The following is a 23,875-nucleotide window of genomic DNA, read 5'->3' on the forward strand; positions in this document are numbered from 1 at the left end:
AGGTGCTCCTGGATATTCAAGTTTATACAAATGTAGAGCAATGGTTCACTGCTGGAATAGAAAGATTTTAGATATATGGCACAAAGAAAATAAACAGTCTTACTTAATATTGTAACATTTTTATTAATGTAGGCAGAATCTGTCTTAAAAACATGTTTCTTTACTATGTATGGATCTCGATTATTCTATGCCTGTACATTATTGCTTGTCCTTATAGAAGTTGATAAACATTTTGTTGTTCCAAGCAATGACCCATCGAGATTGGGAGAGAGACCTAGAAATGGGAGAAAACGGTGGAAGACATGACTTTCATTGCCCATGGACAAAGGACATAAAAAGAATTCAATTTGGATTGCTGAAGCCCCATATGAATATCCTACAAATGCAATATTGTAAAGTTTAAAAAAAAAAAAAAGCCCTCAAACTCTTAGAAATGTATTATTACATTGTCCTGGTCCAAAGTCCCTTGGGAAGCAAAAAGCAAGACCCCACCATTATGGGTGGAAGTGGGATTTGGGGAGAATGGAGTATCCAGAGAATGGAGACTGAAAGGGAATAGTCAGAGGGCTGTGGATTCTCTATCTGCCACCCGCCCAGAGCGGGGAAGAGATAGAAGAGAAGTCAGTGTTTGGAGGTGGAGTCAGAATGGGAAAGGGAGGAGAGTGATCCTGACATTCTGTGCGTGTTAATGTGTGATGGAGTATACAGGTAACTACCTAGGAATTTTTAAAAGGGTAAAAGTACAACAAAACAACAACCAATGTTCATTTGAAAAATCTAAAAAATAGAATGAGTGTTCTCTGGTTTAGAATGACCACCTTTATAATCTTTCTATGTCCTTTTAGTTATTCAACAGTTAAGTAAATATTTATGGAGAACAACTCTGTCAACAACTGGGCTGGACGCTAAGTTTACAGACTAATAAGGCAAGACCACTGATATCAAGGTGCTCACAGTGGGGAGAAACAAGCATATAAATGATAAATAGAGTAACATGTTAACAGGAGTCTGTGTGTGTAATAAAGGAGCACAAAGGAAGGGTAGTAATTATACTGAGCAGCAACCAGGAGGTGACGGTATTTGAATCATATTCTTTCAGACTGAAACTGCAGCGGTTCCTTTGCATAATAGATGCCTGTTTTTACTTTCAGGTTAAAAAAATAGGATAGGGAAAGTATATGGTACTGATACCCTCTGAGGCAAAAAACTGGAATGTGTATTCCACGGCAGATTACTCAATTTTGTGATTGTCACAGTGGTCACTGATGGTATTGCACAAACACTGCTAGCTGGCATAAAAATTGTTTCAATGTTATATCAGTGAGAAATAATCACTACCATTAACTTGGTGAACTTTAAAATATTGAATAATTAGTCGAATATATTAAATATTGCAATATTCTGCATTTTTCAAGTCTTTTTTGAAATCTGTTCTTTCCCTTTACCTTAATCAGAAAGCAGCAAATAAACCCTCAAAACTTATTCATATACAACCAATGTTTATTGTCTACCATGTGCTACACATTGAAGTATGTCACAGAGATATGTCACAATAGGAATACAGGTCAGAAGAAAAATCTGAATGAAGGATTAAGAGATTAAATAGGATGTGAGTAATTCCTTCAGAAATGGATCAGGTCTTGGGTCTCAAATATAAATGGGAATACACATGTGGGGAGATACAGAGGGGATGGGAATTTCAAGTTCAGTGTGTACAGACACAGAGATGGAGAACAACCACATTTCAGAAATAACACAAAGTTCTTTAAAATGGCACATACAGGGGCACCCGGGTGGCTCAGTTGGTTAAGCTTCTGACTCTTGATTTTGACTCAGGTCATGATCTTGCAGTTTGTGAAATCAAACCTTGCAGTGGGCTCTGCGCTGACAGTGAAGAGCCTGTCTGGGATTCTCTCTTCCCCTCTCTCTGTCCCTCTCCCATTCGTGCTCTCTCTTAAAATAAGTAAATAAACGTAACAAAAATAAATAAAATGGCAGATACAGTGCTCCATTATCTGAGGCTTCTGTGATCTTCTACACTAAATCTTGATACTTCTTGCATCAAACATGTTTATCTTCTATGCCCTTGACTGCGCAGTCTATTCTATTTATAACGCATTCCACTCTTCTCTTTCTCTGGTTATGTCTTTATACAGGTCATCTCTACTCAACTATGGACTCCTTGGGGACAGATTCACATCTTATTCATCTTTGTATCCCAACACTTAACAAACTTCTTAGCATAAGGTAGGCATTCTGTAAATGCCTTTTGAATTCATTCATTCATTCATTCACTCATTCATTCATCTGTCCATTAACAAAGTATCACATTATCTTTTGTCATTGGTTGATGCTTGGTTTACAGTAGTGAACAAAAAAGACATGGTAATCTAAGGAAGAAAGAAGAGTCTAGGAAAGTAGGTTGAGAATAAATTATGAAAAGCCTGGCATGCCACCTTAAAGAGATTAAAATTGATTCTGTAGGCAGTTTTCATAAAGGGTTTACACAGAGTGAATGGATATCGTATTTCTGATACAGAAACATAAGTATTTTGTAGAACTTTAAGAGGGCAGAGACTGACACTAATAAGTACTAAGGAAGTAGGAATTTAAGTCAGAATTCAAAGAATAAGAAATACTTGTGACTCTAGAGGATTGAAAAATATGACTACAGAGAAAATGTTAATTACCGAAGAGGCAGAATTTGTGAAATAAGAATCTAAGAGTGAAATATCTGTTTGGATCTCATAAGAACTAACAGTAATAAAAGGAAAACAATTGGAGGAAGATCAAGCAGGTGTGCATGTATTTGAAATAAAAAGTAAGATACCATCATGACATAGAGAACAATGAAATGAGAATTATATTTGAGAAAGAGGAGCCAGTAATCATCTCTATAAAGGAAGGGGTGTGGCAAAACAGAAGAGGTGAGATGAGTAGCTTCAGCTATAAACCATGGAAGTGATAAAAGCCAAGGAGAGCTGAAAAGCTAAAATTACAAATATGAAATAAGAAGGGGTGCCGAGGTGACTCAGTGAAGTATCCAACTCTTTTTTTTTTTTTTAACTTATTTATTTATTTATTTTGAGAAAGAGAGGGTGCAAATGAACTAGGGGCAGGGAGAGGGAGAGGCAGAAAGAGAAGCAGGGCTCACCTGAAGTGGGGCTCAAGCTCACTCAATGTGAGACTCAATCATTACCTGAGCCAAAGTCAGTCGCTTAACTGACTGAGCCATCCAGTCTCCCATATCCTATCCAACTCTTGATTTCGGCTCAGGTCATGATCTCACGATTTGTGAGACTGAGCCCCGTGTTGTCAGCATAGAGCCTGCTTGGGATTCTCTCTCTCCTCTCTCTCAAAATAAATAAACTTAAAAAAACAACCAAATATGAAATGAGATAATGGATTTTATGAGTATTGTATGAAAATATTTTCTTAAAGAGCTGGTTGGCACAAGACTTCTCTTTTTTTTTTTTTTTTAGGAAAAGCTACTTTCTATATGGAATGTAAGAATGTGAAAGCACAGCTTGAAGAAGCAAACCAAAGATCTCATTTATGTTTTCATGAAACGAATGAGAAGACCTCCTCTAATATGGTTGAACTTCCTCTTATAAACTAATACTGGATAAAATATAATTATTATTATATAAACCATATGCCAAACTCAATAGCAAAAATCAAAAACAAAAAAAGACAGGAAATTCACAGTGCCAGAAAAAAAACCTGAAAAACAGAAGAGCAGGAACTGATGCCATGGCAGCCCTCCCAACATTTTATTCTTGGTTATAAGGCTCAGGAGCCAGCAGCTGGGTTCCAGTGTACAAGGCCTTGAGCCTCAGTGAGACAGAGGAAGAAGAAAATCCTGGAGCCTTAAACAACTGCCAATCACTGGGACCAGAAAAATTCCACCTACTAGTCTGGGGAAGAGGCAAAGAAGTTGGTTCTTTGCTTGGGGCTTTGGATAGGGGTTAAAAAGAAAAGGTCCCTGTGAGAAATAAAACACCCAGGCCTGCAAGATACAAATTTATAATATCTGCATAATTCAGGAACTACAAACTGAGAAATAATCATTTACAAATGCCCCAGGATATTTAAGAGCCAAAGAATCCTGGCAGAAACAAATACATAACAGTTCTGAAGGGACTCTTTCACAACTCAGGGTATAAGAGACCCCCATAAACAAAACAGCCCCATCCCAGAACAGCACCAAAGGAGAACAGAAATCACTATGAGTAAAACTCAGCAAATATTGTAAACAGTGGAGTTGGGAACTCAAAGGCTGGAACTAATAGAAGTACCTGAAAGAGAAGATAAAGATACTTGATTAAAGAGGCCAAATAATGGAAGTCATAATGAAAGAATATAGGCAGATTTCACAAAGAACCAGACAGAACATGTAGTACTGAAAACGGTATTGTCATTGGAATGAAAATGAATGGGTCTAACCAGATCCCTTAAGTGAATATAGTCACCTATTTTTTCCTCTTTATTTTGAATTATGCTCAGCTATATTTCTTGCCAAACAGGTTATATGTGGTGTATTCAAAACGTGGTGCTATGCAATACAACTTTACAATATGAACCTCCTGTCATTATCAGTTTATGCCCTTTAACTCCCTGTTAATCTCTCTACAGAATGAATCAACCTTTCATTATGTCTGCAGTCAAGGTAAAGTCCTTTTATTTTTTTCTTCTGTCCTAAATTGCAGGGTGAGAAGATTCATCTACATCCCAAGAGCTACTTTAGGACTCTAAACTTAGAAAGGTGCGTTCAGGGAAAGGTCCTTTCCAGTGCCCTAGAAAAAAATAAGACCAAATCTTTTTCCTATGTCCCTCTTATGGTCTGATCAGTGCCCCTGTGGATGCCGCTGCCTCTTACATAACGACTAAAAACTCCACTAGCCTGCTGATCTTGAAGCTTTCAAAAGATCTTAGTCCATGGTAATGAAACAACAGTGCTCTATTTTTACTACATTTACCCTACAATCTATTTTTACTTTCAGCCTTTCCCTTTCCAAATTAGGGGAGTATTAGTGGCTTTGTGCCTTGGTCTTCTCCACTTCCCTGTGATCTCAGGAGGCAGTTGTAAGTAAGCCATTTATTTCCTCGTCATTCCGTACTAACAGAAATTCCTTACTCTTCCTGGCCTGCTGGAAGACTGAAACGGGTATATATCTCTCCCTTTATAAGCAATTTTCATTTTAATAAATACTTTCAGGTATGTATAGCCTTATAACTACTCAGAAGTGCTCATCCAGCAAAAGTGTATTTGCATATGTTTTCATCCATTTGACTTAAATATATAAATGAATTATCAAATAAGTGCGAAGGCTAAGTGTCCATTTTCACCCCAAAGAATTATTTATTTCACAACTTGGTAAAACCCATTTTTAGATTTGTTGGAAAATGAAAATTCTTTACTCATAAAGTGATGGAGACATAGTTGAAAATAAATGTATATAAATGTATATTAAAATTGAATTTGTAACATATTAGGATGGAGCCAGACACTATAAGGCTAAGTGAAATAAATCAGAGAGAGACATACCTTATGATTACACTCATGTGGAATTTGAGAAACAAACGAGCAAAGAGACAAATGAAACCAAGAAACAGACTCTTAACTAGAGAACAAACTGATGGTTACCAGAGGGGAGGTGGGTGGGGGCATGGGTGAGATAGGTGATTAAGGACTGCATTTGTTGTAATGAGCACCGAGTGATGTATAGAAGTGTTGAATCACTATACTGTATACCTGAAACTAATATAACAATGTATGTTCACTATGCTGTAAAATTAAAAACTTAATTTAAACATTGAATAGAACCTACGTGAGCTGTAAAATGTAGGGGATGCAGAAATCAAGGCAAAAATAAATGCTTAAATGAAAGATGTTAGGCCAGTAATCAGTGACATTATAGAAGGGGGTGGGATATGAGAGTAAATAGTTCTTTAGTAAACAAACCTAACCCCCTCGCAAACTTATTTTGTCCTCTTAGAGAATAATTTCAAAACATAGGCCCATTATTGGCGGTTCTTGATAGTTTTACTGGTGTCCAATGATGCAAAGACATTCTTGGGTGAAGAAAATTTAAATGGTTTAAATAAGAAATAAGAAAATAAAATGGTTTAAAACAGCACACCAGCTACACTATCTTTTCATACATCACACAGGAATAGATGACGCTATCCTCCCTACTTATAGGAAGTATGCTCAACTGTGAGTACATTGGTCAGTTTTGAGAACAGCACACACTGATAAATAAAGAATCTTATTAATGGTACTGGATTCTGAACATGAAGAGGAATAGTATATAACCATTTAAGAATACGCGATATGAAGCCAGACTGCTTGGAAACAAATCCCAGCTTCTCCACTTATTACTTGGACTAAGTTGCTTGACTTGTGTTCGCTCACCTGTAAAATGAGAACAATATCACGGATTTCAGAGTCACTACAGAATTTGAAAGCCCTTTGAACCCAGCCTGGCACACAAAGCTCCATAAATATTACTGTGCTGTTTCCAAAGAAATTCTGTAAAATGTTAGTTCTGCCATTGCTTTCACTTAGTGCAGGGAACACCTCTTTGCCCACCACCTACTGCAGGCCCCACACAGTTTCTCTTCCGGAATGAGCACAGCTCTCGAGTCCTAACGAGCGAGTCCTAACGTCCCTCCCACACGCAAAATTTGAGCTGAAAAAGCCCGCCAGGGATCGGAGCCGCGAGGGGCGGAGCCAGAACGCGCCCCACAGTGCCCCGAAGTTCCGCGCTTTCTAGCACCGACAAAGCACAGCTTCCATTTTTGATAAATCCGAGACAAATCGGGCAAATTCTGAGACTTCTGAAATACATTCTTAACACCGGTAAGAAGCATTCCCGCCTCCTGGGCTCCAGGGCTGTGAGAATGCTGCAGTCCGCACCAGCTAGTCCCCCAAAACCCGCGAGACTCTGGACGGGGCGGAGCCTCCACGACCGCCGAAGGCCAGATGGGACCCGATGTGGGGCGGGGCCGACGAAGCGCGAGGCCCCGAGGCTGCGGTATGGGGCTGCCCGAGGAGTGCCGGACGCCGAGCTCATCATATGCCACTTTCTTCTTTATTCCTCAGGCCCCAGCTCTTGCATCCCTGCAGTTGCTACTGTCGTGGCGTTCTTTCCTATCCCCCTGTCACTTTGAGTGTCTGATGGGAGGGAAAAATGGAACCTCTAAATCAGGCATCTCGTAGGCACCAGCCAATGAAATAGGCAGGGGATGTGGGGTCCTTTGCTCGCGCCGAAATTCAAAGGTATAAATATTTCCGGCCAGGGTGTAGATCGCGGTGAGAGTGTTTTGGCCACTATGTTGGAATTCGCGTGGTAGCGCCCGAGGCCAGGCAGAGGTGGATCCGCTTTTCGTTTTTGTGACCAGGAGTAGCTTCTGGGGAATCTTAAGCCAGGAGGGCCTGGCGCAGCGGTGAGGTAGGTGGGTGAGCGGGGCCGGTTAGGCCTTGTCTGGCATTCCGGGCGAAAGAGAAGGGTAAGGTTTTATTTGTGTGCGCGGAGGGAGAGGTTAGTGTGAGACTGGCCCTCAGACTGAAAGTAGTCCTAAAGAGTTCCTGGCAGAATCGCTCCTTCCTCTCCAGCCTTGGAGTGCTGCAAACAAGTTTTAGAAAGGCCTGCTGGGGCAAGGGAAGAGGCTGAGTGAAAACAGAAGCTTGAAGATATGTGGGATTCATCTATTTAGTAAATATTGACTGACACCCCGGTTTCCCCGCGCCCTCGAGTCATACACTATTAGGGTGTACAGCGTGGATGTAGGCGAAGATTTTACAGGAACTTTCATTATGGTAGTTTGGGTAGACGAATACGTAAGTACAGTGTAGCGTCATACTTTTTTAAAAAAATTTTAAATGTTTGTTGTTGAGAGAAACAGTGCGAGCTGGGGAGGGGCAGAGAGAGAGAGAGAATCCGAAGCAGGCTCCAGGCTGTGAGCTGTCAACACAGAGCCCCATGCGTGGCTGGAACCCTCGAACCTGAGATCAGGGTGCTTACCAAACCACCCAGGCGCCCCTGTTTAGTCTCATCTTTAAGTACAATCAAGGAAAAAGCAGAGTGAGAGGTTGGGGACAGGTGCGTTTTTATATAGGTAACATTTAAGCAAAGTCTGAGTGTAGTAAAGGAGAGTGAGTCATGTCAGTATCAGGGAGAAGGACATTATGGGCAAGAGAGTGAGATATGAAATAATCAGTTTCAGTTAAGAGTATGGTAAAGATGGAAAGTAAGCCTGGAAAATTAAGTCATTGACTTCCAGGTTGAAATAATGGTTAATTAACTTCTAATTAAGTTGGAAAAAGTGTCTTTACATCAGAGGAAAGAGCTCAGCAAGTGGCTTTTTTTAATTTCTCTTAAGCTATTAAGTCATTTTTATGTTTTAGTCTTTGTGCAGACATTATGATTTCAGATTTCTGTTCCACGTATTGTATTTCTGTTTTGTACAGAACTGCTTTGTGGCCTGTTTGATACCTAGCGGAAGTTTACCTGTCCAAGTCAGTAGTGAAGATGCATGTTAAGTCAATCATTCTTGAGGGATTTAAGTCCTATGCTCAGAGGACTGAAGTCAATGGTTTTGACCCCCTCTTCAATGCTATCACTGGTTTAAATGGTAGTGGGAAATCCAACATACTGGACTCCATCTGCTTTTTGCTGGGCATTTCCAACCTGTCTCAGGTAAACTTGCTGATATATGTGAACTATACTTGCTGATATATGTGAACTATAAGTTGAGGAGCCTCAAGAGACTCCTCATTGAACTTGGAGACTATTGTCAGTGTTCTCTTCATTTGCATTTTATGTTTATGTGAATTATCTTTTTTTTTTTATTTCTATTGGGTTTTTATTGGACTTAACCTACCATTCTTTGTTTAAAATTAGACTAAAGTTGAGTTTTTTATAATCCAGGACACTTTTAAATGAAATATAGTTGACATTATCTAGGGCACTTTTAAAAGCCTTGGCTGCATTCACCATTAGGAGGGGGCTCAGTAAAGTTTTTTTGTAAGAATCAAATAACTTGTCTTATAATATCAAACAGCTTACAAGTACTTTAGGACTGTTATGTATCAAGTTCTGAAATAACCATACAGAATTATTCAGTATGTTTTCATACAGAGTTTAAGTACAGTGAATATACTTCACTGCAGTCCTTTAGAGGTAGATATTATTACTCTATTTTTTAGATGAGAAAATAGAAATTTAGTGTTGCCTAAGGTTCATCCCCTTAAGATGTTTGGGGCAACCCTCAAACTCAGGCATTTGGCAGTCTTATTCCAGAGGCTATATTCCTACCTACTCACCGTGCATTATAATGCCTCTTCAGGATTTTATGGGATTGGATGAGTATTGAAATCCTTAGGTGCTGTCTTCCTAAATCTTTCAAATGAACCCTAGCTAAGAAACGAATAGAAAACAATTCATGGCAGGGTTGGAACAGTTTTGTGGGGAAAGGCACTCGGTTTAGGTGGTTTTCCATTTTCCTTGCAATCCTTGCCTGGCTGGCTACTTAGTGAATACATCAGTGGTTTTCTAACAGCAAGAAATCCATTTATAGTGCCATTTTATGCAACATGGGGTTTTGTAATTGACAAACTTTTCTTTTGTTTTAGGTTCGGGCTTCTAATTTACAAGATTTAGTTTACAAAAATGGGCAGGCTGGTATTACCAAAGCCTCCGTGTCAATCACATTTGATAATTCTGACAAAAAGCAAAGTCCTTTAGGATTTGAGGTTCATGATGAAATTACAGTAACAAGGCAGGTGAGTGACAACTAAATATTTGTATGTCTAAGAACTTCTGATACTTTTTTTTTTTTTGGCAATAAGCCTTTGCTGAAGAGAGAAAGTTGATGAGCAAAATTGATCAAAAACTGACTAGATTTCTTAAAAATATCTTTTTTATGTGAAAAATTTGATCATGCAAATTCCACCATTTACCAAGAAGGTTGAAAGGTATCTAAAAAGCCGTCAGTCAGGATGAGCACTAACTGCTTTAAATCTTGAACCATACTTGAATCTTCTCTGTACTGGAATACCTATAGGACTTGGGATCTTGGGATCTTCTGAGGTAACCTATTCTGTCACTGGACAAGTCTAGTTAGAAAGTTACTCCTGTAAAATGAGCTGAAGTACTGTCATCAAATTTTACACATTAAATCTGATTCATTGGGAGCATCAAAAAACAAATCTAATGTTTTCCATATTTTAATATTTAGGTGTTTAAATATTTAATATTTAAGCTAAATCTCTCTAGGTCTTTCAGTTGATAATTGTTTCTATTTCTTTCACTTGTCTGATCACACCGAATACAAATTTGCTCCAGTTTTTTATGCCTTTTTTAAAATTATTTTTAATGCATGGTACCAAAAATTGCACGTACCAGAATTGGTCTCCTAAGGACAGGATTAAGCTGAATTAAGCTGAAAACTTCTTTCGTTTTACGTACTCTCCAATTTACCCCAGTATGTCTTCGGAGGGTTCATAATACATTATGAATTCATATCCACTTAACTTAAAATCATTCTGATTTTATAGATGTGTGTTATTAGCTGTGTTACTGCCATTTCTGTGTGTAAGCAGGGTTTTGAAACCGAAGCAGGGAACATACATGGTCCCTTTTTCTTACTATAGTCATACAGTGTTTCTACTTTGTCAGTTTTATTTTTTAAAATTCTGTTAAGTCCTGTTGACTCTCCATCTTAGCATTATGTAACTTATAGATTCCCTTTTCTATTTTAATAAAAACCTCTAGTTAAAGAAAAATAAGGCATTGACTAGTTTGAGACAAAATCCTGTTCTGTGTCCTTAAGCATCCATCAAATACCACCTTTTAGGATTTTAGTAAGTCTGTTACTAATCTACCTAAAATTCCAGTCCTCATATAGCCCATATGCCTGTATTTTCACCAAAATTTGGTTAGAAGGACTTTGTTAAAATACTTATGTGTATCCTAGGTTTATTGTTCCAAATGTAGTATATGATTTATCAGCTTAATACTTCTGTCAAGAAAAGAAATGAATTAACACTTACTTAGTATTTTATTAAGTGTTTGGTGTATGCTGGCAATCTTGAAGGCCCTGGGAAATACAGATAGAAGAAGAACCTCAAAATAAGATGAGTGAGATGATTATATCCAATAAGTGACAATGTAAGTGCTTTAGTAGAGTGTGACCCTGCTAGTGTCTGGTTGGTATAAGTTGTTCTTTGAAGCTCCATAATCTCTCTTTTTCTCTCAAGTATTCACAAGTCATGTCTTTTTTGACTACTTTTAGAATCTTGTCAAGGATCAAACTATCACACTGCTATCAAACTATCTGACTTCTGTTCTTTGGAAGTTAAAAAGTAGAGGAAGGGGGGGTTAACCTCTGAGGGTGAGAAAATTCCAAAGAGTGATTAGGGATAGAATATGTTTTATACATACTAGGAAACAAAGTCAAAAGACCTTAGAGCTCTAGTCCAGTGCCTGAGAGGTTAGGCTTGTGCGTGTAATGTCCTTGGATTAGAAACCAATTGTCCTGACTCTGTTCTTTTTGACCATGTCATACTGCTTCCATTATTTATTCAGGACTGATTTTATTTATCATTAGTCAGACGAACAAACAAGTGAAATATATTTGGAAATGTATCATCTTACTTCAAGACATATATATTCATTTATATCTTTTAAAATATTTCCGTTTTAGGTGGTTATTGGTGGTAGAAATAAATATTTAATCAATGGAGTAAATGCAAACAATACCAGAGTACAAGATCTCTTCTGTTCTGTTGGCCTTAACGTTAACAACCCTCACTTTCTCATCATGCAGGTATTTTGTTTGTGGCCTTCATATAAGCTTTGACATTGTTTATTTTTTAAGTTACTATAATAGAGGAATTGCTTCTTTTGGGTTTTCCATTTTTTATATTCCATTACACTGCTGTTTGGGCACCTGTTAGGAGGTTGATTTAGTTATATGTACTGATGCGTTCTAACGTATACATTTGAGGTTTGAAGAATGTCTAGAAATAATTTTCCTTGATTTATTTTGTTATTATAAGAAGAATACATGGTCACAATAAAATTTTTAAAAAGATGTTGTCATAATATATTCTTTTTAAAGTGTTGGACTCAAGCATTTTATTGTTTCAAATATAAAATTTTAAGTAATTTTCTTATATAGAGACCTCAAATGAAAATTAAGTGCTAATATTATCTTGTCCTTACTTTACCTTATTTGAACCATCCACCTATCCTCTTAGAATGTCACTGCAAGGTCAAAGGCAGGATCCTGATGGGACCAAAATAACATTTTCAGTATATCACAGCCTCAGAGCTGGAAATTTACTTCAAACGGATCTAAAGCCTAAGTAATATGATGCTCTGAGAGTTGGGTAGTGGGATTTTGTTTCTGGGTTTTTTTTGGTACTGATATTTTGGCATTGAAATAAAACATTTTACTATTCTATATGAGACCCAGAAGTATGCAGTCTATTTCTAGAAATTATCTTGGAGCTCAGCAAGTAAAAAATAAAAAATCAGGCAATGTCCAACAATTATGCTAAATTGTATATGTGTATGTATTTATATACTTACTGGAGATTGGAGACTTCTATATCATTAAATTATTTCAGAAATATGGTCTGAGTTGACTTTGTATTATTTAATAACCGCATATTACTGGTAAATAAAAATGTGAATAGCACAATTCTAGAAGAGGCATCTTTTCATGTAGGTAAGAGAAAAAGTCCGCAAAAGATTGTGTTAGGATGTAACAACTTCATTGCAGGTGAATATGTATGCCTTTAGGTGACTAATTTGTTATTATTATAGTAACTGCCATTTTATTTTTCAGGGCCGAATTACAAAAGTATTGAACATGAAACCTCCAGAGGTAAAGATACTATTTATAGACAATAAAAGTAATAATTGTAGATACTGTTTTAATCTTCTTAATCAAATTTTAAACAGTTTCTTCCATTCTTAAAATTCTTAAGAACATTAAAAGTGACTTGTAAAAAGTTTTTTTTGTTTTGTTATTATTGGGCACCCTACCTTTTTAAAGCTATATGACATAACCTTCTGAGCTTTAGTTTCCTCATCCATAAATTAGAGTCAAGAATCCTTACCTCAGGTATTTTCTGAGGATTAAATGGAAATGTACAAGAAAAAGCACAGGCAGGACATTGTCGAGCAGACCTTTTTAACATTTTTTTAATGGAGGTATAAGTGACCTGTTTGTTTCAGGTGTGCAAAATAGTGATTCAGTATATATAGACATTGCAAAATGATCCTTATAAGTCTAATAAACATTCATCACCACATAGTGTCAACTTTTTTCTTATAACTTTTAAGGTTTACTCTCTTAACAACTTTCAAATATACAATACAGTATTATTAACTGTAGTCACCATCCTGTACATTATATCCCCAGGACTTTACAACTGGAAGGTTGTATCTTTGATCACCTATACCCATTTTGCCTACCCATTAACCCCCATTTCTGGAAAACCCTAATATGTTCTCTATGAGCTTGATTTTTTTTTTTTTTAAGCTTCTCCATACAAGTAAGACTATACAGTATTTCTCTTCCTCTTTCTGACTTATTTCACTTAGCATAAAACCCTCCAGTTCCATCCACATTACAAATGGCAAGATTACATTTTTTTAGTAGCTGAATAGTAGTCCATTGTGTATACGTACAACATTTTCTTTATCCGTTCATCCCGACGCTTAGGTTGTTTCCATGTCTTGGTATTGTAATGCTGCAGGGAGCATGGGGATGCAGATTTCTTTTCAAGTTAGTGCCTTTGTTTTCTTTGGATAAATAACCCAGAAATGTAATTGCTAGGTCATATGATAGTTCTATTTTTAATTTTTTAAGGAACCTTCATAGTTTTCCATAATGGCTGCACCAGTTTACATTCTTACCAACAGTATGCAAGGTTTCCCTTTTCTCCACATTATCTCCAACACTTGTTATTTCTTGTCTTTGTGATAATAGCCATTCTAACAGAGGTAGTATCTCAATGGTTTTTAATTTGCATTTCCCAGATGATTAGTGACGTTGAGTACCTTTCATCTGTATATCTTTTGTGAAAAAAATGTTCACATCCTCTGCCTGTTTTTTAATTTTTTTTTTCCTATTGAGTTATATATGTAAGTTCTTTATGTATTTGGATATTAACCCCTTAGCAGATTCATGATTTACAACTGCTTTCGTCTATTCCCTAGGTTGCCTTTTCATTTTGTTTATGCTTTCCTTTGCTATCCAGAAGGTTTTCTGCTTGATATAATCCCACTTGTTTATTTTTGCCTTCGTTGCCTTTGCTTTTGGTGTCAAATCCAGAAAAAAAATCCTCACCATGACCAATGTCAAGGAGCTTAATCTCCTGTGTTTTCTTCTAAGAGTTTTGTTGTCCAGTATTAAAAGAAATTTTGACTGTATCAAGCAGCCTTTCTCAGCCAGTGTTCCATGTCAGACTTAAACCCTGCAGAAAAAGATTTGAGAGAAATTAATTCTTGCATTCAGTGGATTGCTTAAGGTATTAAGACTAAGTTTGTTTCTTGGAGCCCCCTTGTATGAAAGGGGGTATGAAAGAATGAATGTTTTCTACAAGAACAAAGGCTCTGTAGTTACTATTTTCTATTGAGAAGAACTAAGGAGAAAACTGACAATTGATAATAGCAGTCTGATTTGAACGAAGGTCATGCATATTTTCTTTAGACAAAGTCTTAAGGGAAACTTCTAACTTTAAACCTGCCGAATACATAGAAATCGGAATAGTTTTGAGAGAAATAATCCTCTTGAGATAAGGATTGATGGTGTGTAGAAGCTTCTGAAAAAGGAGTGCTGGTAAAATTGTTTTCTTTAGAAAATTGTAATTGATAAGTACTTGCCTTTTTCAGAGTGTTTTTCACATGAATTATTTTGTGTGATTCTCAACAGTGTTGTGAGATACTATCCATACCCTATGGATGAAGAAACTGCAGCACAGAGATAATTGTTACTTGCCCAAGCTCTTAAAGCAGGTGCCACAGTTGGGATGCACATGTTATGTCATGCTTCATCCTGTTGGCACAAAATGGCTGAGGTCTCTTGGAAAAATTTTAAGTAGAAACTTTTAAAATGAAAACTGAATGTTGGCAGGTTTTACTTTTTTTAGACTTATGTTTGAAGGGAAAGAGGAGAGCGGAATTATTGACTTAAATTTTTTTTATGTTTGAATTTTTATTTTTAAGTAATATACATACCCAATGTGGGGCCCAAAGTCAACAACCCCAGGATCAAGAGTTGAACACTCTACCTGCTGAGCCAGCCAGATGCCGCTGGCTTCAATTTTGAAAGAGATTTATTTACTCTGCCTCAGTGTAGCATGAAGTTCAATTTTAGAATTGGAGTAAAGGCCAGAATGTTTCTTGAATGTTAGGGCTGTGGGTAATATATACATTTTTTTATGTACTTAATGTCTCTGGTCCAGTTGGGCCATTATTTTGGTAAGAATACTTATTGAGGTTAAGACCTTAAATGATATACATAATGTAAACTCCAGTGAGATTCTTTATCTTGTATTCTTGAAACATTAATATAATTGTCTTTCCAGATTTTATCCATGATAGAAGAAGCAGCTGGAACCAGGATGTATGAATATAAAAAAATAGCTGCCCAGAAAACTATAGAAAAAAAAGAGGCTAAGCTGAAAGAAATTAAGACGGTAATTAAATTTATATAAGCTGTTTTTAGAGAAGAGAGCAATTTTGCATCTAGAGTTTCTCTGCTTTTATAAAGAGGAAATTTCCCCTGGCCCAGTTTTCCTTAAACTTCCATGCTACTTTTCCTTTCAAAATTTTTAATAGTACTTTACATACTGAAAAATTTGATTTTCCTTTGTTTTCCAGATACTTGAAGAAGAGATTACTCCAACTATTCAAAAATTAAAAGAGGTACATACTGTGTATGTAAGGACAGCCAGCTAGAATGTCTCTGAAACTTGGTGACAGTTTTTCAGTGTATTCAAGATCATGCACATAGAGATGAAATGTACACCACTTCTCAGGAATTTTTCTATGGGATGAGATAAGAAGTTAGAGTTGGTACTTGTTAATCATACTTCTGCTTATAGAGGACATGTTCTTCATATCTGCTAATCATAATGATTTTGGAGATTGCTCTTCATAATCTCAGAAAATGATCTCCCAGATTATATTACTTTGTGAAGAGAAGTCTGGATTTTCCTGGAGAGGTAGAATTGAGCAGAACAATATATCTTGAGGATATGGCCCTCCTAGTAATCCTTTTGGTAGAGTGAATAATTTCTAGAATAATAGGGGCTACCACTGCAATTACTGCTGTCAAGACCATTGGTAAGTGAAAGGTACTGAAACAAATGTCCAGGTTTTCCTATCATTTTAGCCTCTGACAATATTTCAGTGAAAAAATGCATTTATAGCACATTGGTTTTAAAGTTATACATTTAGGATTTCATTAAGTGCTGATTAAAACTTGATACTTCTCAGTTGTTTTCTGAATCCATATAGTAATGTGGATGTTATTGGAAAATCTGAAAAGTTGTGGTTAGGGATTTTAGTTATTACCCTGTCTGGCCTAGCAGGTCCTTATCAGAATCAAGTTTAGTAATGTGTGGGCAAATGTTTATAAATAGTTACATGATTGAATGTTGGGTAGGCATCTTGGTAAATAGTACTTCAAAATACATGTAGTAATGTATCATTGGTGGTTGTGTACTTTGTAGACTATGTACTACTCCCAGTCTAATGCACCTTATGTCTACATTTCTTTGTTAATCCCAACTGCCTGCTTATATATTAGAGGAAACAACCACATAGGATTCACTGGAGATGGTATGATGCTATCTGAAAAGCCAGAAGTCTAATGTTAAAGATTCTATAATCCATAATCAGTAATCTAAGACAAAATCTATTATGTGATGGGAAGTTTTATACATGTTGTTGTAGTTTGAGTCTTTATAAGTTTGTTTGAAAATATGAAGTTTGAGTTATGCTTCATTGGTGATTTCTCTTCCAGGAAAGGTCTTCCTACTTGGAGTACCAAAAAGTAATGAGGGAAATAGAACATTTGAGTCGTTTATATATTGCTTATCAGTTTTTGCTGGCTGAAGATACAAAAGAACGCTCAGCTGAGGAGTTAAAAGAAATGCAAGATAAAGTTGTAAAGCTTCAAGAAAAATTGTCTGAGAATGATAAAAAAATAAAAGCACTTAGTCATGAAATAGAAGAGTTGGAAAGAAGAAAAGATAAGGTGAGACATATGTAAGAATAGATCATATATTGTGAAAAAAATTTGCAGTAACTAAAATTTACTGACATTGTCTTCTGTAATGATTTGTTAATCTTAACATGTGATAACATAGCTTATAAAAAGTAAATCTTAGAGAAGTCCTACAGGAAAATGATGACATGGACAAATTATAAGTATGCTGATTGGGTTGGGTGCATTTGATTATAGGAAATTGGAGGTATACTACGATCTTTAGAAGATGCTCTTGCAGAAGCTCAGCGAGTTAATACTAAATCTCAAAGTGCCTTTGATCTCAAGAAGAAAAATCTGGCAAGTGAAGAGAACAAACGCAAAGAGCTAGAAAAAAATATGGTTGAGGTAAGTAAATAAGCTCGATTTAATTTCACTAGGATACATTTATCCATTTTATTAATATTTATTGAGTGTGTGCTGTGGAACAAGTTTGGTTGTTAGGGCTGGGGATATAGCAGTGGACAAAATGACAGATGACAAGAAGCCTTTTGGGTCTTCATTCTAATGAGAATGATAAAGTAAGGGAAATCTATAGTGTGTTATATAGTGATAACAGATTTGGAGAAAAAGCAGGGGAGAGTTTTAGGAATATAAGGGAGATGGGTACAGCGTGGGATTTTAAATTGGATAACCATTGAAGGTCTCATTGAGAGAGGGTGATATTTCATTAATAAGACTTGAAGGAGGTCAGAGAACTATGTAAATAAATTGGTTGTGGGAGAAGATGTACCAAGGCTGAGCAGCAGTTGCCCCGGGTGCCAAAGGTATTGGAAATACAGGGAGATCAATCAGTGTGGCTCTTTGGCACTAAGGAGTAGGAATGCAGAAAGATAAAAGGTGTAGGATCACATGTGATTTTAAAAGACATGTGAAGGACACTGACCTTTATTCTGAGTGACATGGGAAGACACTGGAGTTGGCTGAGCAGAGGAACATTTTTTATATTTTATATAGTACTTTTTTTGATGTTTAGAGAGTAACCTAAAGATAAAGGGAAGAATAGGGAGGGAATCCAAGAAGTAGGTACCAGTCTGGATGATAGCCCTTGGATAAATGCAGTTTAAGTGGGTGTATTGAGAGAAGTTTCGGAATTTTATGAGTATTATAAAGGTAGGTCCAACAAGATAGACCTGGCAGGTTGGTTGTTGTATTAGTTGTTGAAAGAAGGGATTGAAGGATGCTTCAGATTTTTGTCTTTGACCATTGGGAATATCATTACCATTAGCTTAGCAGAGAATAGGAAGAAGTACAGTGTGAACATAATAGGCTTGAGGTGCCTTTGAGACATCTAAGTAGACCTGTTGATTAGGTAGTTGAATATAGGAATATTGAAGCCAGTCTGGAAATACAAATCAAAATAACATGTTGGCATGCCCCGAGGCTAGGGCAGACTTCTTTTATATATACTCCTTTCTTAGCTAATCACCAGCCCTGTAGCCCTAAAATATTATTTGTATGTTGATGCCTTTCAGATCTATAATTAACCTTGACTCCTTTACTGAATTCTAAATTTATTTGTCCAGTGATTTAATTGACATTTTTACATAGATGACTAACAAAATGTCTAAAACTTAACATATCCAAAATAAAACTCTTATCTAAACCTCCTTGGGTTACTGAATTTTCCCGTGTTAGAAAATGGCATCACTGTTAACTTAATTGTTCAGTCCAGAAATCCTAGAGTCCTCCTGCATTCCCCCTTTTTTCTCAAACTCTGTATCTAATCAATCAGTAAATTCTCTTTACTTTAAATGTATTTCCTGAATACAGCCACTTTTCATCATGTCCATCACTGCTAACCTGCAGGCCATCCCCTCCTGTGAGGGATGCTGTAGTGGCGTCCTTATTAGTTGCCCTGCTTTTACTCTTGACACTGTACAATCTGTTCTTTACAGAATCTAAAATATAAATTGGATCACATCACTCTTGTGCTTAAAATTCATTAATGGTTTCAAAGTCACATGTGTAATTAAATTTAGTCTTTACCGTGGCCTACAAGACCCTGGCTCCTTTCCACTTGCTCACTGTGTTCCACCACAGTTCCTCAAACACCCAAGCATATTTCACAGAGCTTGCCTAGTGTGTGTCCCCATAGTATTAGCGTGATCACTCCTTTTATTTCACTTAGGTTTTTTTTGCTCAAAATGTCATTACGAAAAGGCCTCCCTTCATTGTTCTTAAAATAGTTCCCATCAGTTTCTGTCACGTTACCTTGCTTTATTTATTTTTTTAGTATGTCTGCTTCTTTAAAATATATGTATGGTCTCTGAGGAAACTGTGTCTTTAATGTCTAAAACAATACCTGGTACATGCTAAACCTCTAGTAAATATCTAATGAGTCATGAATTAAACATATGGGCCAAAATTTCTGCTCACTTTCATGTAAATAATATAGCTGGATTTTTTGTGTTTTTTTCCAGCACTGGTCTGTTCATGTTTATGGTGTTAGTATATGTAACTTAAAAGGTGTTAAGTATTAATAATGCTGTTTCCACAAGTATTTAATATTTAAATTTTATAGTTTTAATAGTTTATAAATATGTTTTCATGTACATGCTCTTTATCCTACAATCTCTACTTTGAGGCTTGGAGTAGGATGGTTATTCAATTTTAGAGCTTTAGAAAGTGATTTTTAGTTGCTTCAAATAGTTTGTTTATGCTATTTTAGCTAATTTCTAGATTAGACCATCACACACAGAATGGAAGTATTTCCAATAGTAAAAGAATACATTTATCCTAAAAACAGAGAGGGTGGATTTCAAAATGAGCATTAAGTATTTAATGTTGGGATGGTTAAATTATTTTCCTTTTAACCATGCCCAGTTCAAATTGCTATGAAATTTGATGACACAAGGGTAGATAAGAAAAAATTGATGTATTTCCTAAAACATAATACTTTTCAATCTGAAACTCTCCTAAAGGATTCTAAAACTTTAGCAGCAAAGGAGAAAGAGGTTAAAAAGATAACAGATGGGCTGAACGCCCTTCAAGAAGCAAGTAATAAAGATGCTGAAGCTTTGGCTGCAGCACAGCAGCACTTCAACGCTGTTTCCGCTGGACTGTCTAGTAATGAAGATGGAGCAGAAGCAACTCTTGCTGGTCAAATGATGGCCTGTAAAAACGACATAAGTAAAGCTCAGACAGAAGCCAAACAGGTAAATATAGACATTAAACACTGTGTGATTGCATTTTTTTCAGAAGCTGCTTCACATTATCCTGTGATCTGATTGTTTTCAATGTTTTGTAACAATTGCCAATGTCAAGAAATTTGTTACTCTGCTACTCGGTAGCACTCAACACCGTGAAATTCAAACATGCTAACTGCTAAATATTGATGATAGTTTAAGATGCTGTAAAATATTAAATACCCGTATAGGTTAGTTGAAATTGTAAATGCATAAATGCTGCTTTATTCTATTTATAGTATTATATGGAATATTTGAGGTTGATTTCTTCTTTTCCTGGCTCTCTCTATTGACAACATTAAGTCGAAGTTGTAAGCTTTAACAGGAAAACAAACATCCTCTCCATTTCTGTGGCCACCACACTTGGTTCTTACCTTTTATCCTTGGAAGTATCTCTGCCTCCCACTTACCACTTCTAGTCTACTGATTTCATAACCTTTGAGGCTTGTCAGTAAAGGCTTTCTAATTTGTTTAGAGAGTTGTGCATCTTTTAAATTTTTTTAAAATGTTTTATTTATTTCTGAGAGAGAGAGACAGAATCTGAAACAGGCTCCAGGCTCTGAGCTGGCAGTCAACACAGAGCCCGACACGGGGCCTGACCTGAAGTCGGATGCTTAACCAACTGAGTCACCCATGCGGCCCAGTTGTGATCTTTTAAAGTCTTGTGAATGTAAGAGTTTTGATGACAGAAAAACATTTATATACACACACATTTTTTTTTTTTAACAGAGGGCTTATCTTGACATACATACGCATGTTCGTGTGTGTGTTTGTATCAATCCTGCTCAGCATTTTCTGTTACATATATGCAACTTTTCCACTCAACAATGAAGGTCACAAAAAATTTGTGAGAAATCAATAGCAGAAAAACTTTCAAATCCTCAAAGTTTTTCTGTTACTTATTAGGAAAAAGCCACCAATAATTCAGTTTTTGGGGAGAAGAGACATCCAGCCACATCTCAAGGTTCATGCTTTCAAGGAACAGTACTCATTTATATAAACTAGCATTTGCATATCAGACTCCTAGCATTGAAACTTCTCTTGTCAGCTTAGGTTCCCTTTCCTGCATAAGTTGCTTAATGTTCAATACAGTTTCTCCACTGTTAATTGAACAACACTCACAAAGGGTATCCAAGTACAGATATGCATTCCCAAGTGGAAAGGAGAGAACTAGAGTTCTGATTACTAGCTTTCTGTTGTGTTTTTAATTTAACAAGCTAATGACAATTACTCTTTCATATAATTTTTGGACTCATTGATGTCATCTTTTCTAAGTATTAAAAATATGGACTTAAATTATTTAATGATTTATGTTAAGCATATATTCATTTTATACTCTGAGTAGTTTTATGAGCAGAAAATACTGGGAAATGATTGATCTCTTGAGATATTAATGCAAGTGACCAAACAGTTAACATTTTCCAGGCTGAAGTTTCTTAAGCCAATCTGCATCTGTGATCATTTAATCACTAGCACTATCTGCCTCACACAGCCTATTAAATTTTCAATAACAGGCTCAGATGAAGTTGAAACATGCCCAACAAGAATTAAAGACTAAACAAGCTGAAGTTAAGAAGATGGATGGTGGCTATAGGAAGGATCAAGAAGCTTTAGAAGCTGTGAAGAAACTTAAAGAAAAACTTGAAGCTGAAATGAAAAAGCTAAATTATGAAGGTTTGCATTGAAACACATATTAAACCATTAGGAGGTAGTGATTGCTGATAAAGAACAAATAAAGGAAATAGCAAGTGGGAGTTTTGTTGTTTTTTTTCTTACCCTATTAATGGGTGTTAGTATAAGAAATATTCATAAATACAGTTGATCCCTGAACAACAACATTTGAACTTGCATAGGCCCACTTACTTGAGGCTCTTTCGTTTTTTTTTTTTTTGTTTTTTGATAAATACATTGAGTACTGTAAATGTATTTTCCTTATGATTTTCTTAACATTTTCTTTTTTTAGCTTACTTAATTGTAAAAATACAATATATGATATATGTAACATACAATATACATGCTAACGTTCATGGTACCAGTAAGGCTTCTTGTCAACATTAGGCTATTGGTAGTTGAGTTTGGGGATCAAAAGTTAAACATAGATTTAGGGGCGCTTGGCTGGCTCAACTGGTAGAGCATACAACTCTTGGTTTCAGAGTCCTGAGTTCAAGCTCCATGGTGAGTGTGGAGATTATGTTTTAATTTTTTTTTAAGGTTTTATTTATTTCTGAGAGAGAGAGACAGCGTGAGCAGGGGTGGGTCAGAGAGAGGAAGATACAGAATCCCAAACAGGCTCCAGGCTCTGAGCTGGCTGTTAGCACAGAGCCCGACACTGGGCTCGAACCCACGAACCGTGAGATCATGACCTGAACCGAAGTCAGACACTTAACCTACTGAGCCACCCAGGCGCTCCTTGTGGAGCCTACTTTATAAAAAAGTTAAACGTGAATTTGGAACTGTGTAGGTACGGGGTGTCAGTGCTCCTGATCTCCTGCCAAACTACCCAGTTGTTCAAGGGTCAACTAAGTATAAAACAGGTCTTTGATTTTTTTATTTTTCTTATTTATTTTTCTACAGTGCTATATTAGTTTCAGGTATAAAACACAGATTCAACAGTTCTATTCATTACTCGGTGCTCATCATGATAAGTGTACTCTTTATCCCTATCACCTATTTCATTTCACCCATCTACCCACCTCCTCATCAGTTTGTTCACTATAGTTAAGGTCTGATTTTTGGTTGTCTCTCTTATTTTGTTCCTTGAGTTATACATGTGAGTAAAATCATATGGTAATTTTCTTTTCCTGACTGATTTATTTTACTTAGCATTGTAATCTCTAAATCCATCCACATAGCAAATGACAAGATTTCATTCTTTTTTATGACTAATATTCCATTATATATGTATAACACATCTTTATCCATTCATCTTTTGATAGACGTGGGCTACTTCCCAAATTTGGCTATTGCAAATAATGCTGCAATAAATGCAGGATGTTTATGTTTTTTTCAAATTAGTGTTTTCATTTTCTTTAGGTAAAAACCCAGTAGTGGAATTACTGGGTTTTATTATTCTCTTTCTTCTGTATTACATGGTAATTCTACTGGTAATTTTTTGAGGAACCTCCATACTCTTCCACAGTGGCAGCACCACTTTGCATGCTCGTAAACCGTGCATGGAGGTTTCTTTTTCTACATATCCTTGTCAATATTTGTTTCTTCTGGTTTTGATTTTAGTCATTTTCAGATAAGAGGTGGTAACTCATTGTGATTTTGATATGCATTTCCCTGGTGATAAGTGATGTTGAGCATCTTTTCATGTGTTTATTGGACATCTGTATGTCCTAATTAGAGATATGTCTGTTGATGTCTTCTGCCCATTTTTAAGTGGATTA

General features: G+C 36.3%; 1 protein-coding gene across 1 annotated transcript in view; it reads left to right on the forward strand.

The window, feature by feature from the left end:
• Positions 1–7,326: 7,326 nt before the first annotated feature.
• The window catches only part of SMC2 (structural maintenance of chromosomes 2), a 58,102-nt gene continuing 41,553 nt past the window's right edge, over positions 7,327–23,875 (forward strand). The window contains exons 1-11 of the mRNA XM_039220420.1: positions 7,327–7,457; positions 8,477–8,705; positions 9,641–9,790; positions 11,713–11,835; positions 12,862–12,900; positions 15,611–15,721; positions 15,906–15,950; positions 17,053–17,286; positions 17,494–17,643; positions 20,220–20,453; positions 21,998–22,157. Coding sequence (XP_039076351.1) covers positions 8,538–8,705; positions 9,641–9,790; positions 11,713–11,835; positions 12,862–12,900; positions 15,611–15,721; positions 15,906–15,950; positions 17,053–17,286; positions 17,494–17,643; positions 20,220–20,453; positions 21,998–22,157 — 1,414 coding nt within the window. The 5' untranslated portion in view covers positions 7,327–7,457; positions 8,477–8,537. The remainder of the gene's footprint in view (positions 7,458–8,476; positions 8,706–9,640; positions 9,791–11,712; positions 11,836–12,861; positions 12,901–15,610; positions 15,722–15,905; positions 15,951–17,052; positions 17,287–17,493; positions 17,644–20,219; positions 20,454–21,997; positions 22,158–23,875) is intronic.

Source organism: Hyaena hyaena, unplaced genomic scaffold, assembly GCF_003009895.1.
Source record: "Hyaena hyaena isolate Hyena2069 unplaced genomic scaffold, ASM300989v1 scaffold_888, whole genome shotgun sequence".
NCBI classification, from domain to species: Eukaryota; Metazoa; Chordata; class Mammalia; order Carnivora; family Hyaenidae; genus Hyaena; species Hyaena hyaena.